This window comes from Procambarus clarkii, chromosome 63 (genome assembly GCF_040958095.1).
Source record: "Procambarus clarkii isolate CNS0578487 chromosome 63, FALCON_Pclarkii_2.0, whole genome shotgun sequence".
Classification (NCBI taxonomy): Eukaryota; Metazoa; Arthropoda; class Malacostraca; order Decapoda; family Cambaridae; genus Procambarus; species Procambarus clarkii.
Genome location: NC_091212.1, coordinates 7,694,429 through 7,713,449, shown reverse-complemented (window position 1 = coordinate 7,713,449; position 19,021 = coordinate 7,694,429). Strand labels below are relative to the sequence as shown.

The following is a 19,021-nucleotide window of genomic DNA, read 5'->3' as shown; positions in this document are numbered from 1 at the left end:
TTTACTAAATTTAATACAAAATCTGCTTATGTTTCCAATATGGAAAGGTTTGCTACCAAAAGATATTCATATAATACAATGACCTAGATTTATGCCTGTCCCTATGATAATGGAGTATGTACGTGAGTGCTACTAGTACTGGCGTTTGTATTTTTTGTGCACAGTGTTGGACAGAGAGAGAGAGAGAGAAAGAGAGAGAGAGGCATTTCAATACACTCGGTTCTATTTTTATTTTTATTGTCAATATTTTCTCTGACTATTGAGCACAGTACTGAATCCTGCTTGAACAGAACCTGCATTTTATCTACACTGTACTGGTTATAATAGAATGACCCCCCCTGTCTCCCTAGAAGAGTTACACCTGTTGCCAAGTATCAGTCGGTACAGATCGTTGCACAACCAAAACAAACTCCCAGGATGGATAAGAACGGCATAAAAAATCATTTGTCCAACATGTTCGAACGATTTTGGCTCCCCTCAATGCTGCTATTTATCGACATGCAAATTTCACATCACTTCATAATGTTTTCATTCCTTACTCTTTTCTCCTAACTTTATACAGGCTTCTAACACACCATGTGGCCTCTGTCTGCATCTCTTCCAACCTCATTATTCCAATAGGAACCTTCATTGCACCAGCCACCTTGTGTCCCTGACTCAATCTACTCTCAGTTTGGCTTGTAGAAATTCCTTTTATGAATTACACATCCCAGCCACCTAATTTTCGTGCTACATAATTCATTATGGTATCAAATTGTTCACAATTGAAAGGCACGCATTTTAAAACTAGTCCTATAATAATCGAACAATAAATGTAATTTTAACAAATCTTTTGATTTTGGACGCAGCATGCGTCCTCGCACACACCGAGTATATTCACATACGAACGCATTATCGGTCAGGCAAAGTGTTAATAAACATGCTGTTAAACTCAGTGCCTAGCAAACCCAACATGCACATCATTAGCTATGCTGATGACACACACCACTGTGTAACATGCAAAACACTCTTAACTCTGTATTATTAGACTCATGTCAAGACCTAGGTTTACTGGTCTCTGAAGAGAAAACAAAGATACTAAATCGGCGTCCACCCAGGCAGGGAGGAGCTGTTTGCAAGATGCAACTGCATGATGGCTCCCAGCTTGACTATGTAAACAGATTCAAATACTTTGGCCTTGAGGTGCCACTGTATGGTCCTGTTGTATTCAGACTCTGTCATTAGTATAAAGAGAGGCTCAGTGCTCTTAAGGCTGTTGCAGGTTAACACTCAGGCTATGGTGCCAATGTCAGAATTGTCAAAAATGATGTACCTTGCTTACATCAGATCTTTAGTGGATTATGCTGCACCTCTGCTTGCTTTGATGCCTGAAAGAAAGCTTGGAGGGCTTGAAAAATTGCAGATCAAAGCCTTGAGGATAATCCTTGGGTGCCCTCATACCACAAAAATACTTAACATGAGAAAGAAACTTAATATTCTGAGCGTCGTTGATCGTGTTACTGAAATTAAATGTTGAATTGGTATAAAAATGCTTAGGCTAGCTCATCCTAACCCTTGCACAGAAGCCCTCCAGAATTTCTTTATTGAAAGTCAACAATGTTATAAATGGATAACTAAAACTGGAACTGAACTCAGACTGTATCAGATTTATATTTTGTACCAAGGGAGATAGAAAATAATGGTACTTTCCTGCACCGTGGAAGATTACACCCTTTCCAATTTTAATTCCTCCCTTTTCACTCAAAAAGCAAATTAGAGATCAGCCCAAGCTTCATCTTGAGGCAAAGCTCAATGCCCTAAGCCATATTGATGCTCTGTTTACAAAGCATTCTCTCTCTCTCAAACCGTATACACTGATGGTTTCCTACACCGCCCCATGGGTGCAGCTGGAAGTCCAGTTGTCCTGACAATGGGCGATGGCTTATATTTTGAGTGGGGAATCCATATAAACAACTGGGCCTCTACCCTTCACACCGAACTATTTGCCTTGCCATTTGCACCAAAATGTGTACAAGTCTCCAAACTTTATACATTAACTGTAAGTGACTGTTGACCAGACCACACACTAGAAGGTGAAGGTCTGGTCTGGTCAACATACTTTAGCCACGTTATTGTGACTCATCGCCTGCACATGTAAGTGACTCTTTATCATTTTTAATTGCTCTTAACTATTTAAGACATAACTGTAACATGCTCGTATATGAAGCAAGACACAAATACAACAAAATTTTTAATGATGGTAACATGAGTCCATTTCATGTGGCCTCCATATCATGTTGGTCTATGAATGCATGATAGAGCTGATGAGTTAGCCAAGGAATTTGTCTTTAAAGGAGAAATTGAGTATAAACTTGGATTGCCAATAAACAGTCTGAGAGCAATAATACACCAAGAACTTCAACAAAATCTTGTATATCTGATGCAAAGTGAAATCAACACCAGTAATTCCATCTCTCATCATACTATCATGCAAGAAGAGCCACACATCTATGGATCATCCAATGAAATCAACAGACTCCTAGATGTTACTATTGCTTGGCTTAGACTTGGCTACAAGTATCTCTGGGAATTTCCATTACCTGCTAATGTAGACCTGACCAAGTGTAAACTGTGTCAAAAAAATTATTCGCACACCTTCCATCACTATGCAATGGGGTGCGAAAAGATACGTGAATTCAGAGACAATTCTATAACAAATGTTCAAGAGAATGTGTAAATATTTTATTCAAAATAATCTACTACCAGAAATTTTAGATAAATATCCCCAGTTTACTAACTGTAGGTAGTAACTAAGTGATTGTAACCTATCCATCGCTGCCCACTGGATGGGGGGCGGTGTGCAGGATAAACATAATTGTGGTTAGTGCGCTCGAGTCCAATGTTGATGTGACGATGTGTATTGAATTTTCTAACTAGCTCATCAAGACTGTAACTTGCTTAACTAAATGAATTGTGGGGTTCAGTCCCTGAGCCCATTATGTGCCTCTGTAACTCTTTCCACTACTACCACTACCACAGGATGTGTTTGAGGTGCATAATAAGTGAACTAAACTAAACTTAAATTCACATTCACTTATTACCTTTTTACAGCCTTCAGTCACACATATCAATAAAATGTTCAACTGGCCTACATACATCTCTATCACTCTCTGCTAAATGAACTGAATCATCTGCATACAGAATATTAAATTGTTCATATTAGATATATATACACTAGATTTCCAGCTTTCTCTTTTATTCTCGCCTAAACCTATGATATGACTCCATCCATAATAGTGAAGCAGCAAGCTACTTAGGTAATTACACAAATAATATAAAAGAAAACAAAGAATCCCATACCTTATAGAATATTTATCCTGCCATAGTTTATCATCCGGTACAGTGGGGTCGGAAGCAATGAAGAACTCATGATGAGGGTCCTCCAATGTGCCATCTAAGAGCCACTGAGTTAGCATTACGTACATAGGTGTGCAGGCCAAACTGAGGACATGACGCACAACAGCCCTATGCCCTGGGTTACCATGGTGCATGTGCTATTAGGAATCAAGTGAGTTATTCATTAATTATCTTAAATATTACAACAATAAAATAATGATTGTTTGAACAATAACATACCTCACACAGAGGGAAAATTCAACCAAACCGACAGATAAGACAGCATACATTCCCATCAAGTGTAAAATATTAAAGTAATGGCAATAAATTTATTTAAATATTCTTTTTTGTTATTTTGTGTCAAAACTAAAAAAAATCTTTAAATTACACACAAATCTAAAATTACAAAGGCTTTATTTTAGAGCCCATGCTTGAACTCATGTTAACCATAAATGTGAGCTTGGGGGCATTATACTAGGGTGGGGAAGGCGTTAAATTTAGGGACTAACAAAAAACTTTCGGTGAAGAAACTGCAAAAATATGACAATATATCTGAGTGATGCAGTAATAATATTTAAGAGCCAACACAAACTGTAATAATATAACTAGTTTAGGTCATGTAAGTGCAAGAGGCACTGCAAAGTAAACATGTAGATCATCCATGAAAAAAACACCTTGAGGGCAACAAACTTCAGTGCAGATCATGAGCACAGAAATAATCCCATTAAAGCAAGCTTAACCACTCTGCAGAGTAACTATGAAAGCTTTGCCTTAGTAAAGGAACCATAGTACAGAGGGTGAGGAAGTGACTTGAATGAAGTATGAGGAGGTGCCAGAAGATGCTGGAGGAACACTGGTATAGTACAGACGATGATACACTTGAGGGACAAACAAACCAAGTCAGCACCAAGATGGGGTTTCCCCAAATCCAACTTGTTTCACCCCTGACCAACAGCAATGAATTAGGAAAGACACAAAAAAGTTAGCCAATCGTAAGAAATAAACACAGTACGGTGAAGGAAGAATGATGATAGAAAAAAACATAGACAAAATACTGTAAAGCCATGTCAAGTCTTCAAAGCACAGGAAACACCTTAAACTTAGGAATACATAAAATATATAGAATTGCATGAAGAGACCAGACAGACTTCAATAGTGAACAGGCAAGGTAGATGTTAAAAAATATTTTGCCAAGTTTCAGAAAGGAGAAAGAAAACAATTAAGTCTAAAGTCCAGCAAAAGCTGCTCCTCAGGAAGGAAATTATAATTAAGGAAATTACCCTATAAGAAATTATGGTAATAAAGTAACCCATCCTCTTGAAATGATAATACATTTGCAATTATGTGATTTAAAGTAACAATATGTAGTAATGGAGCCCCATTAGGCTACTTTTTGTGTTTTTTTTATAGTCTGGAATTTCTGTATGGAGCCCTGGAGGCTCCCTGGAGCTATTGTACTGATATTTGCTAATAATAGTATGGGGCTTCAGTCATTTGGAGCCGTCATACCTACCGGGAACCACTAGCCAGAACATGGTCCCCTCCGAGGGGCAAAGGGAGCAATGGCCTTATGAAACTCACATGAAAGAAAGTATTCATGTCTGGCATTGACTGGAGTTGAGCACCCAGAAAGGTAGCCACTTCAAAACAGACCCCTCCTGGTAGAAATATTGCAACCTGAGACCGAACAGACGCGAGAAACTCCCCTAAAGCAAAACAAGCAAACAAGCAACACGTCATCACACCGTGCGCCGCTCGTTCGTGTTCCCACAGAGATAAAGCTAAAAACTAAATTTAAATATTCATAGGCCTAGTATAGCACATATATATGTACTATAATAGGTCTCAGATAGGCCTAGGATGATTAGGTTAGGTCTTATTAAGCTACATAAATATAAAATCTTTTCTGTTTGTCCAAATTAAAAAATACAAAAGTCCACCTTCTGGTAGTCCATCATGACATATTTGTATATTTGGCCACATAGTTGCTACAAGTACTTTCACTTTATGAGGATGGGCTGTAATAAACATGAGCTGCCTTTCTAAGATCAGACAAGAAAGACAAGGAGAAGAGCAGTGATACAGAATGAATGCCACAGTGCCTGCTAAGCCATCTAATATTGCCACCAACATGAAGCTGAAGGCTATGGATAACGTGGATCCTCTTAAGTACAGTGACTCCAGAACATCAACAGCCAGTCCCCTGCTTGAGCACAAGTGCAAGAAGGAAGATATGTTAAGGCATGTGAAGACCAGGGACCAGATTCATGAAGCAGTTACGCAAGTACTTACGAACGTGTACATCTTTCCTCCATTGTTGACCCCCTTTGCTTTACATTTATTAAACAGTTTACAAACATGAAAACTTCCCAATCAACTGTTGTTATTGTTATAAACAGCCTCCTGTTACTTTGGAGCTCATTAACTGTTTAATAATCATAAACAAAGCCGCCAAAGATTGAGAAAAGATGTACAGGTTCATAAGTGCTTGCATAACAGCTTTGTGAATCTGGCCCCAGTACTTTGAACCAGGGCTGAACTAGCCAGAAGAGAACGTAAAATCATGCAACCCACAAAATTCTCCAGTCACAACGGACTTTGAATATGCCCAGCATCACCAACATAGCCTCTCTGGCTAGCGGGCAGATATGACAGCATGGAGCCAAAATAAGCCACTTGTCAAGGTAGACCATGACACTCATCCTCAAGAACTGAAGCTCCAAAGAACCACTTTGGAAATTTTGGAGACACAGTACTTTACTTAAATTAGGAGATGGCAGTTTAATTAAATAATAAAAGCTGATGATCAAAGTTAGCAAAAGTTGCAGCCAGACTGTTAATATAAACAGAGCCTTTTTTATAATAATGAACATGTATATTAGCTTTGAATTCTGAACTTTAATTTAATGTATACTTAAAAAAATGCTGTTGAACAGGCTTCATAATATAACTCTTTGGGGAAAACAGTAAAATCATTGCCTTCATCATGGACTTCAAGATATAAAGTTATAACAACATTTTAAACATACAGTACCGATAATCATTAAATTTAAACAGTATTTTATACAATAACATACATTCTTGTTAAAGAACAATATAATTCAGACAGCTGACCTGATATATAGCCGAGACACACGCACCACCATACACTTCACGAGCAGCATGTGTAAGATGAGCCAGAGCTCGCAGACGTGCCCGAGGTTCAAGAGTCCACATCACCAAACGACGTAAAGTAAGGCCACCAGAAGGCTCTCCCATTGGTGTGTCTCCTCCTTCTTGAATCTGATCAAATGTTATATAAAATATTCCACTGCACAATTTGACAATGAACAGTGACTAATTTTGTTTTCATCAGTATTAAAGTTCTGGCCTTACTAACAATAATTCAAGTAGAAAATGGAGTGTAATAAAATACTGCTTTCTGTGCTGCATCTCAGTAGTTCCCTGGAGCTTGTAGCAATGGCACAACAGAGCCTTCCCCAGATGTCAGGATCCTGACATTTTCTCAACCTGCCAAAAGCAATGCCCAATATCTGGCCCCCTCAATGAGCCGAGTGGAGTACTAAGGATCAAAGGAAAACTAAACCAATAACAAAGTGAACTGCTCAGAACGTTGATAGGCCTCACAGCCAATGTCTGTATGGCATCACAATCAATGTCTGTATGGCAACACAGCCAATGTATGTATGGCAACACAGCCAATGTCTGTATGGCAACACAGCCAATGTCTGTATGACATCACAGCCAATGTTTGTATGGCATCATAGCCAATGTCTGTATGGCATCACAGTCAATATCTGTATGGCAACACAGCCAATGTCTGTATGGCATAACAACCAATGTCTGTATGACATCACAGCCAATGTCTGTATGGCATCACAGCCAATGTCTGTATGGCATCACAGCCAATGTCTGTATGACATCACAGCCAATGTCTGTATGGCATCACAGCCAATGTCTGTATGGCATCACAGCCAATATCTGTATGGCATCACAGCCAATGTCTGTATGGCATCACAGCTAATGCCTGTATGGCATCACAGCCAATGTCTGTATGGCATCACAGCTAATGCCTGTATGAGAAAAAACTTAACAAAAAACTGATACTTGAAACAGGCAAACTGCACCTGTCCAAATTCTCCAAGCCACCACCAGACAATAGTCCAGATTACCAAGAATCCCAGCCAGCCACTCTCCTCAAGTTGTGGATGAAAGGGGCATATTACCTACATAACACTTTCAGCTAAGTGATGCTGGGTTTTCCTGTAACATTTGTTCCACTGGGGCTGTTGATTTTTAATCTTCACTTGTGCTTCACTTCGTGATTGTTTACATCACCCAATATGTGTGTGTATCCTAGCATTATATTTTGTTTTGACTGCAACCAGGGTTACCTTCCCTCAGGTCAGCTCGTATTTCCCAATGCACAACCAAAGATACCTGAGGGGGTTATACCTGGAATATATCTGGAGCGGGTTCTAACAGTTCTTCTACTCCCCTAGCCTGGCCTGGACCCAAGTTTAATTTGTAATAGCTTGGCCTGCAGGCCCACATATCCACTACAGCCTGGTTTGTCTTGTACTTCTTGCAGGAACATGTTTAGTTTTATCTTGAAACAAATTTGATTCCTATTTGATTCCATACCTCCATCATTTGAACTGTTGGGTTCAGGGGTCTTTCAACCTCAGCTGTGTTCTGTTTCTTAGTGCTTAACTTCTCTTTTGACCAAACCACTTTCTTGAGCAGCTGCCTATGTGGGACCCAACCTTATGATACAGTATAGGCTCTTGTTGCCTCTGTAATGGGTGGTATGGATGCCAATACTCTGTTTTTCAAGGAGGGTTATGTAATAAACCTATGATGTAATAAATTTATGTAATAAACCTAAACCTAAACAATACCTATGACCATTTGGTCATAGATATTAGTGTGATGTATCAGCCAGCTTCCTATGCTCATTCTGCCTTTGCAGGTGAGTGGCCAGTTTGGTTTACTTTGGTTCTTGGCCTCTGTCTTCTTTGTTAGTTTAGACTCCTATAAGGTTAGACTCATGCTCAGAGCTGTCAGGCACTGATGAATGTAGAGCTGGCAGTGACAGCATCAGGATCTGCCCCCTGATGTATATGAGGGGTCTCGGGATTTGGCTTTCCAGGGTTCCTGAGATTTTTCTAGTTGACACCTTGTCTATTACCTCTGTTGAAGCACTGGGCTCCAGCAGGAATGAAAGCTTCCTTATGATCCTCCCCCTTCTAAGGCAGGGTATGATCACAGACATTTGCGATTGCAAGACCCCTCTGGCAACCCAAATCCATTTGGATGCCCTTTGATTCTCTGGAGTTTGGGTAAGGCTTCAGGGGTATGTTGCTCTATTTAGGCATGTTCGCATATTTCCCATCACAGTACAATTTAGACACTCTTCCACTACCTCACTGTTTTTCCAGTTCAGCTTTCTGTTCCCTGCTTTCATTTGAGGGTTTCTCAGTGGGACTTCTATTCTTTCTGCGGAACCAAGACCATGCCTCTGAATCAAATCTATGCTCTTTTGCACAAATCTGACATCAACTTGCATACACATCCCACTCTCAAGATATTAAAATTTCATTCTTTAAACAAAACAGCCCACAATCAAGTTTATATTATCCAAACTTGAACAGAACACGGGTCTATTGTATAAAGAATCTGAAAGCTCAGGTTATTTTCAATTAGTTCAGCCCCAAATATTTGGGGTATTGAGTGTAACTAGCAATTATAATTACAATGATTAATATAAATATTGAAGTACAGTAATTTCCAATATTTCCAATTTTTATGTAATTATTTATATCTTTTTCATGGCCTGATCCAGATAGTGTTCCATACAAAATTATAGCGATACATGTGAAATCCTTTTCCATGATAAAGAAATAAAATAATTGCATATTTCACTCTTGAATTACATCCTAACACTCTTGAATTACATCCTAACACTCTTGAATTACATCCTAACACTCTTGAATTACATCCTAACACTCTTGAATTACAACCTCACACTCTTGAATTACATCCTAACACTCTTGAATTACATCCTAACACTCTTGAATTACATCTTCACAACTCTGCATACAAAAAGAAATCACTAAACAGATGGAACAACTATTTACCTGTGCTTCCAGCAGAGCAATGAGTCTGCAATACTCAGTTAGCTCTTCTCTCAACGCCAACACCAGAGATTGATTGACAAGGCCAGATGCAGTTCGGTCACTAGTGCGCTCATTCCCTGCAATACTCCCTCCCCACTCACAAAAATTTTGTACTTTGTTATATAACCAACCTACATCTGATAGCTTGAGAATTATCTCCTTTTGACTGTGTGACAGACGAACCTAAAATGATAAGGTTTACAACACAGTATTAGCAACATATATGGATCACATTCCAAATTATAACCACCAACAAATTGCTAAGGTAGCATTAAACATCCATGGACAGTACAACAATCTAGTAGTGATATAAAAGAATATATTACATAAATTAAAAAACATGTGTACAGTATACTGTATACATATATATATATAAGATACTATTTATAACAATCCAGCCAAAAACAAGCTAACCTAATCATTCACACCTACCTTAGGATCTAATCTATATCCATCTTTATTAGCATCCATCTTGATAATTTTACCTTCTATCCCTTGGAATATAAAGAGCACCTCTCTGATTAACACTTTTTCCGTCACCTCAATAAGTGCTGCAAATATGAAAAGTTCTTAAACCATAAATCCTCAAAGTTCTAACATAATATACAGGCTATACAATTATAATAATTCATGAATTGGTAATACAATATATATATCACAGGAATGTTGAATACAGTTTATTACAGCATCCTTTTTTTTAATAATCTGATGCTACAATCAACTTTTCTATATCAAATGACATTTTTTCTGAAATATTTCCAGCACTGTGTTCAACTCACACTGTTCCAGGAGACATGCAATAAACATACTGTACCTTCTTTAAAACTAGTATTTTTATGATGCTGATGATGAAGTTTTAATCTATCAACTGTTGGTGAACTGTGCTGAAGTTCTGCAAAAGGTGAGTCTGGAATCTTTCTTGCTGCTACTGTAAATATAAAATATCAAATGAACTCGGACATCACCTTCAATGATCCATAAGGTTCCTGAAGCTATCAAGCAGAACAAATTTCAGACTTTTGAGGCCTTAGGAATAGAAAAATATTTAATGAGTTTCTAAGGAACTCCACTGAGATATCTGCTGCTGTATCCATGACACACACAGCTAAAGAGCACAAGCTAGCCCAGTATATCAATGTATGGATGTCCCAAAACTGAAGAAACTTCAAGTAATAAACTTAAATACTGCATCATAACCATAATTGGAATAACTACTTTTACTCATTTACTGTTTTTAGACCTGAAGCAGTACACCTATTCCTGGATTAACACAAGATCCTTTTCTGCAACATGCAAAATTTTGTCACCACCATATGTGGAAATCCCAGACTGGTTAAAACCACACAGTTTTCTCAGTGACAAGTGCACTCTCACTTGCTAACTTATTAGTTGTCTTTGTGAAAACTCTAGATATACATCCTGGTATAAATAGAATGGAATGGAATTATTCGGAGAAAACACCAAGCCATTACGACTATATTGGACTTGGAAGAGATCAGGATAAGGATTTGGGATGAGACAGGGGGAAGGAATGAAGCCTAACCAGTTGGACGGTCGGGGATTGAATGCCGACTTGCACGAAGCGAGATCATCGCTCTATCGTCCAGCCCAAGTGGTTGGATTCTAGCACTGCATAAAGGTAACCCTTAATAGAAGTCCAACAAGGTCTCCTCTAATAGAAGAAATACAAGTAAGTGTGTTCCTAATTGCTGTTCTAATTTTAAAATGCAGTAATAAACCAAACCAATCATAAACCATTACATTTCATACCTTTATACATTTCTGCCAAACGAGACACCCTGTTACTTCCTGTGGCAAGTGATGATCTACTTTCAATTGATTCAGGGACAATGCATTTTGGTGAAGTGCCAGCTAAAATGTTTTCCGAGGGAACACTTGAATCAAGGTGTTGATGCAGTTTGGGCAAGTGGAGCATATCATCTCTATGTCCATTACACAGGCCATTTTCATGCTGAGGAAAAAATAATTCACCAATTACTATATATATCAAGAAAGATGAAAACCTATTACTGAACAGTAAAATATATTTAAACAAAAGTTAAATCAATTTAATAACAATTCTTTAATAGTTTTTTTCTTACTTCCTTTCACACATACACACACACACAGTATGGTTTTCGATCTGGAAGATCCTGTGTAATGAACTTGCTCAGTTTTTATGATCGAGCCACAGAGATTTTGCAGGAAAGAGATGGTTGGATTGACTGCATCTATCTGGACCTAAAAAAGGCTTTCGACAGTTCCCCATAAGAGGCTGTTCTGGAAACTGGAACATATTGGAGGAGTGACAGGTAAGCTACTAACATGGATGAAAAATTTCCTAACTGACAGAAAAATGAGGGCCGTAATCAGAGGCAAGGTATCGGATTGGAGGAATGTTACGAGTGGAGTACCACAGGGTTCAGTTCTTGCACCAGTAATGTTCATTGTCTACATAAACGATCTACCAGTGGGAATACAGAATTACATGAACATGTTTGCTGATGATGCTAAGATAATAGGGAAGATAAGAAACCTAGATGATTGTCATGCCCTTCAAAAAGACCTGGACAAAATGAGTATATGGAGCAACATTTGGCAAATGGAATTTAATGTGAATAAATGCCATGTTATGGAATGTGGAATTGGAGAACATAGACCCCACACAACCTTTGTGGGTCTCGTAGCCTGGTGGATAGCGCGCAGGACTCGTAATTCTGTGGCGCGGGTTCGATTCCCGCACGAGGCAGAAACAAATGGGCAAAAGTTTCTTTCACCCTGAATGCCCCTGTTACCTAGCAGTAAATAGGTACCTGGGAGTTAGTCAGCTGTCACGGGCTGCTTCCTGGGGGTGGAGGCCTGGTCGAGGACCGGGCCGCGGGGACACTAAAGCCCCGAAATCATCTCAAGATAACCTGTAAATTATGTGAGGAATCTTTAAAGAATTCTGACAAAGAAAGGGATTTAGGGATGGTTCTAGATAGAAAACTGTCACCTGAGGACCACATTAAGAACATTGTGAGAGGAGCCTATGCTACACTTTCTAACCTCAGAATTGCTTTTAAATACATGGATGGAGAAATACTAAAGAAATTGTTCACGACTTTTATTAGACCAAAGCTGGAATATGCAGCGGTTGTGTGGTGCCCATATCTTAAGAAGCACATCAACAAACTGAAAAAGGTGCAATGACATGCCACTAAGTGGCTCCCAGAACTGAAGGACAAGAGCTACGAGGAGAGGTTAGAGGCATTAAATATGCAAAAACTAGAAGATAGAAGAAAAAGAGACGATATGATCACTACGTTCAAAATAGTAACAGGAATCGATAAAACAGATAGGGAAGAATTCCTGAGACCCGGAACTTCAAGAACAAGAGGTCATAGATTTAAACTAACGAAACAAAGCTGCCGGAGAAATATACAAAAATTCACTTTTGTAAATAGAGTGGTAGACGGTTGGAACAAGTTAATAATTAAGTGAGGAGGTGGCGGAGGCCAAAACCATCAGTAATTTCAAAGCATTATATGACAAAGAGTGCTGGGGAGACGGGACACCACGAGCGTAGCTCTCATCCTGTAACTACACTTAGATAATTACACATACATACATACATACATACATACATACATACATATATATATATATATATATATATATATATATATATATATATATATATATATATAGATATATATATAACTGAAAACTCACACCCCAGAAGTGACTCGAACCCATACTGCCAGGAGCACTCTGCTGGCGTACAGGATCCCTTAACCGGTCGACCAATACGACCGGACAAAAAAGGATGGTAGCCGAGGCTATTTCCATCCCCCCGCCGGCACTCGGTTGGTAATCATGGGCATGGTATTTTATCAAATCACCTCATTCTTTGGGGCACACGTGAGGAACACAAATGCGAACAAGCCTGAATGGTCCCCAGGACTATATGCAACTGAAAACTCACATGCCAGAAGTGACTCAAACCCATACTGCCAGGAGCACTCTGCTGGTGTACAGGATCCCTTAACCGCTCGACCAACACGACCGGACAAAACAGGATGGTAGCCGAGGCTATTTCCATCCCCCCGCCGGCACTCGGTTGGTAATCTTGGGCATGGTATTTTATCAAATCACCTCATTCTTTGGGGCACATGTGAGGAACACAAATGCAAACAAACCTGAATGGTCCCCAGGACTATATGCAACTGAAAACTCACACTCCAGAAGTGACTTTCACTTACTTTCTTACTTAGAAGTGAATTACTTTCATATAACTCCTCGTGATTACTTACTGATGCTCGAACAGTTGACGATGGAGACCCAATCCGCATGCTGCTGTATGAGGCATTATCCTGACTCAGTGCCAGGAAAAATTTAAGAATGCTCGTTTTATTCTGCAGGACAGCCTGTAATACACAACACACACAATTAATACCTTTATAAGGTTATTTAATCAAAAGCCTGAAGGTTAATTCTCAAGACTGCAAAAACAGCCTGTCTTATAGCAAAAAGAAATGTAATTAGGGATATTTAATTACCAAATATCCATCACAAACATTCACAAAGTATTGTCTTCTCTTCCAAGTGCCCTTCAACCAGCTTTTCATGTCCAACCTTCAATATATATACAGTACTGTAGAGTAAACCCCAATTTGAGTATAAAAAGTCAAAATTTCACAAGTGTTATTTATTTTTTAACATTATTAATTGCTAGGGGTGTTTTGCAAGTACATGTACTCAAATAGATACGAGATATTTTGCACAAGGTGAGGTGATCTATGCATGGGCGTGAACAGGGAGTGAACACTAAGCAATGCACAAGACCTGCTCTTGTCACATTTTTTGCTCATTTTAGCCACTTTGAACAGGCTCTCAAACAACATGCTTTGACCTTGTGACTCCTCACACTTTTGTGTTTTACATACAATTTGTATTACTTTCTGTGGAGAGTCCCTCTGGCTCCCCAGAGCTATACTGGGCTGATGTGTATATATTAGACCGTGGCAACAGTCGATCGAAGGAGTTCAAGGCCTAACAGGGGACCAGAGCCAGAACCTGACCCCCCCTCAAGGTGAGGCATGAGGAGGAATGGCCTAAAGACACCCCCTGTGTAATTAGAAGCAGTCTTTGTCTGCCATCTATCAGGTCAGGCACCCAGAAAGGTAGGAATTCCAAAACAAAGTCCTGCTGGTCAAAAATTGCAAACTGAAAGCCGAACTAGCAAGCAGAACTCCCCAATCAAAAAAAAGAGGGAAAATAGCACGAAGTCACCACAACCGCTACGCATCCGTCTGCGCAACCCCCCACCCTTCCCGGGAGGGGAAAAGGGGGGAAGGGTTCCAGACCACCCCTGCCGGTTACTCTCCTCAGTTCAGAGGCTGAATATCCAAAACGCGAAAAAAAACGCCAACTGGAGGGAGGGATGCATGTGGAGCCTCTGGGTCTCACCCAGAAAATGGTGTTTCATTACATTCAACGCTGGTTTTCTGTGGAGAGCCAGTTCGGCTCCCCATAGCTACCTAACCAAAGATAAAGAAGAAAGCAAAGGGACTTACCCGGGAGGCGGCCGTCACTCGCCCCTCAACTCGAAGTCAAGACAACTGGCTGCAACCTGCGACTCAAGGCTACACACACCCCTGAGAAGGGCAAGGAACATTAATGAGGTACCAGTGCAACCAGGACCCTGTTCGAACTCCAAAAGTCCCGTGCCTGAATGTCAGCCCAGGACATAATACCAAAAACAGCAGCCAAACCCGCGAACTTATGAACGTCGTGGGCACAGGGATAGTCCGCAGGCTGGCGGGACCGAATAATCCTGCAGACGACTTGGGAGACCCGCACCCTAGAACAGGGAAGAAGAGAAACTGGGTCCACTCAAAGCACATCCCCTGCCACAGAGGCTGTGGAGCGCAAATAACGGCAAAGAGCCACAACCGTACACAAAACATGATGCACCCCCGACCGAACCAACCATGCATTAACAACTCCAGGACCCCCCTTCGAAAAGCAGCACTCAGTCTCCATCAGAAAAGAAGGAGACGGCTGCAAACGAATGAAACAACAACCAGGATCAAAAGAGCAGAAGCCCCTGCGCAGGAGGAGGGCATGAGGCTCCCCGACCCAACCCCCAGAGGCCAATGCCAACATGAAAAGAGCCTTAGAAAAACAGTCCTGAACCGAGGGGGACCACCACAAACCGAGGAGAAGAGAAAAAAAGAGAGCACCCAGTCAAACGACCAGGACGGCTCAGGTCTCCGTTGTTTCACCTCCGGTAAGAGCAGGCCAGAGGTGAAACAACGTCTGAGAAAGCTGGCAGAATGAAGCAAAAGTGACGTTCACCCCCAAATACAAGCTGCAGCAGCTCCGCCAGTTACGCACAATATGAGGCGACAGTATCTAGCATAAGATGACGGTCCTGAAACAACCAAAAGAGAGAAAGGACAAAACAACCTGATCAGAAATGGAAGACAACCTACGAAGAGACAAAAAGTGTCGAAAGGGCAGCCAGGAAATTTCATACTGCCATCGAAACGAAACTCGCAGGTGGGACACCATCAACAAAACCACCTGATTACCATACAAGTAGTTATAAACCCACGTCAAAAAGACCAGACGTGGAGAAGATTGAATCAGCCACATACTAGACCGATCTGCTGAAAGAGGCGGAGCCGCTGGAAGACCCTCGGGTTCAGAGCAAGAAGCGCCTGGAACCAGAGCTGGGCTGGCCACCAAGGAACCAACAGGACTACTCTCCCCTGGTAAGTCTCCAAGTGAGCCAGGGCCCGGAGCAACAACCGAACCGGTGGAAAGAGGTATAGGTAACCCCACCTCGACCAGTCCAGTCGAAAGGCATCGACCCTGACAGCCTCGCAGCTTGGGAAGGGCGCCACATACACTGGAAGACGCCTCGACCACGCCATTGTGAAGAGGTCCACCTCCGGGCGCCCGTACGTCCAGCAGAGCCAACTGAACAAGTCGGCGTTGACCATCCATTCCGTGGATAGAACCGAGACAGGCCATTTGACACCCCCTGAACATGAACCGCCAGGAGAGCCAAACCCCGAGAACTCCGCAGATGAGTCACCCGAAGCAACCAGCCCCAAAGAACCAAGGACCGCATCGAAACCCCCATGGTACAGACAATGAACCACAGGGGAGTAGTCCGAATGGAGCCGGATCGTTGCTCCGCGAGCGACACGAACCCTCTGAAGCGAATGCCACACCACTACATACTCCCGCGCCGTGCTGTACTCACCTAATTGTGCTTGCGGGGGTTGAGCTTTGGCTCTTTGGTTCCTGCCTCTCAACTGTCAATCAACTGGTGTACAGATTCCTGAGCCTACTGGGCTCTATCATATCTACCTTTGAAACTGTGTATGGAGTCAGCCTCCACCACATCACTTCCTAGTGCATTCCATTTATTAACTACTCTGACACTGAAAAAATTCTTTCTAACGTCTCTGTGGCTCATCTGGGTACTAAGTTTCCACCTGTGTCCCCTTGTTCCGTGTCCCCCACCCATGCTGAAGAGTTTGTCTTTGTCCACCCTGTCAATTCCCCTGAGAATTTTGTAGGTGATTATCATGTCTCCCCTTACTCTTCTGTTTTCCAGGAATGTGAGGTTTAGCTCCTTTAGCCTTTCCTCGTAGCTCATTCCTCTCAGTTCCGAGACGAGCCTGGTGGCATACCGTTGAATCTTCTCTAACTTTGTCTTGTGTTTAACTAGGTATGGACTCCAGGCTGGAGCTGCATACTCCAGGATTGGTCTTACATAAGTGGTATACAGGGTCCTGAACGATTCCTTACACAAGTTTCCAAAGGCAGTTCTTATGTTGGCCAGTCTAGCATATGCCGCTGATGATATTCTTTTGATGTGGGCCTCTGGGGACAGGTTCGGTGTGATATCAACCCCCAGATCTTTCTCTCTATTTGACTCTTGCAGGATTTCACCTCCCAGATGGTACCTTGTGTTCAGCCTCCTGCTCCCTTTGCCTAATTTCATTACCTTACACTTTCCTGAATTGAACTCTAGCAGTCATTTTCATTTAGCAGTCTTGATTCTTCTCATAATTTTTGCATCATCAGCAAACATTGAGAGGAACGAGTCTATACCCTCGCTGTTTCCTGTTGCTTAAGTACTTCCTTATCCACTGGAGCACCTTCCCTTTTACTCCTGCCTGTTGTTCCAACTTTTTTAACAGCCTTTTATGGGGTGCTGTGTCAAAGGCTTTCTGGCAAGTCCAGGAAAATGCAGTCGGCCCTACCCTTCTCTTTCCTGCCTAATTTTTGTTGCCTGGTCATAGAATTCTATTAAACCTGTGAGGCATGATTTACCATCCCTGAACCCATGTTGGTGGTGCGTTACAAAGTTATTTCCCTCTTGCTGTGCTATATTTCCCTTATTGCTGTGAGCCCGATGGAAGGACGGACCCCACCGACCCTGGCCGGTCTGGTGAGCACTAGTCACAAAACCCAAACTAAGAGACGAGGCATCCATGAACACATCGAGCGAGGACCTGGGGAGGCGCCACGGCACAGAACCCAAAAAAAACCACAGAGGAAGCCGGCGACACAGCAGCCAATGCAAGGCTCCTGGGATCCGAACCAGCGATCACGAGAGCAGTGGAAGGGACGTCCCCGAAGAAACCAGAACAGCCGTCAAAGCCAAATCCGTCTCGACAAGTAGACCAGCATGGACAAAGTTCAGGCTCCTGCACCCGCTCGAACAACCGATGTGTATCCCGGGTGCCCTCGAAAAACAGTCGTAGGCGGGAACCGCAGCTGCAACAACTGCCACAGGAGAGGAGACAAGGAAGCAGGTCCGAGAGTCCTACACAAGAACCAGCCGAGTTCGAACCTGAGAGGGAACCAGATGGGACTTCCTCCAGTTCACCAAGAACTCGAACCCGGCGAGCTGGAAAGTACCAAACCCCTGGCGAGCAGACACGTGGATTGGCTGAGAGCTCATACCAGGCAGTCAGTCAAGGTAGGACAGAATCTGAACCCCTAGCAGATGCAAGTGGGTCACCACAACCTGGGTAAGGCGTGTGAAAACACGAGGTGCCAGATTCAAGCCGAATGAAAGGCAATGAAAGTGGTAAGCCTGATGCCCTATGACAAAACTGAGCCAGATCCTGAACCTCGAATGAATTCGGAACGTGTCAATATGCTTCCCGGAGGTCCACACACAGTATCCAAGCATCCAGCTCCAAAAGAAGCCGGACCTGGGACAGAGTGGTCATCTGAAAGGGCAAAAGATTCAGGGGTTCAAGTGGGACAAGTCCAGAATGAACCTGAGATCCACACAGTCCCATTTCAGAACTGGAAACAGGCAGGAAACCCACCTGAGAAACGGGGTCGTTTCGACCACACCCAAGCATTCCCACTCCAAGATGACCTGACAGAGCACAGCAGAAGAGGCCTGCCCCATGAACCCCTGAACCCCCTTGAAGAAGGAGCCAAGC

The 19,021-nt window shown here is 41.9% G+C and overlaps 1 protein-coding gene across 1 annotated transcript in view; it reads right to left on the bottom strand.

Moving 5' to 3' along the window:
• LOC123769557 (gamma-tubulin complex component 3 homolog) overlaps nucleotides 1–19,021 on the bottom strand; it is a 70,565-nt gene that overhangs the window by 41,291 nt on the left and 10,253 nt on the right. Inside the window, exons 3-9 of the mRNA XM_045760793.2 lie at nucleotides 13,850–13,963; nucleotides 11,325–11,526; nucleotides 10,369–10,482; nucleotides 9,987–10,105; nucleotides 9,516–9,737; nucleotides 6,490–6,657; nucleotides 3,340–3,533 (exon numbers count right to left, since the gene is read on the bottom strand). Coding sequence (XP_045616749.2) covers nucleotides 3,340–3,533; nucleotides 6,490–6,657; nucleotides 9,516–9,737; nucleotides 9,987–10,105; nucleotides 10,369–10,482; nucleotides 11,325–11,526; nucleotides 13,850–13,963 — 1,133 coding nt within the window. The remainder of the gene's footprint in view (nucleotides 1–3,339; nucleotides 3,534–6,489; nucleotides 6,658–9,515; nucleotides 9,738–9,986; nucleotides 10,106–10,368; nucleotides 10,483–11,324; nucleotides 11,527–13,849; nucleotides 13,964–19,021) is intronic.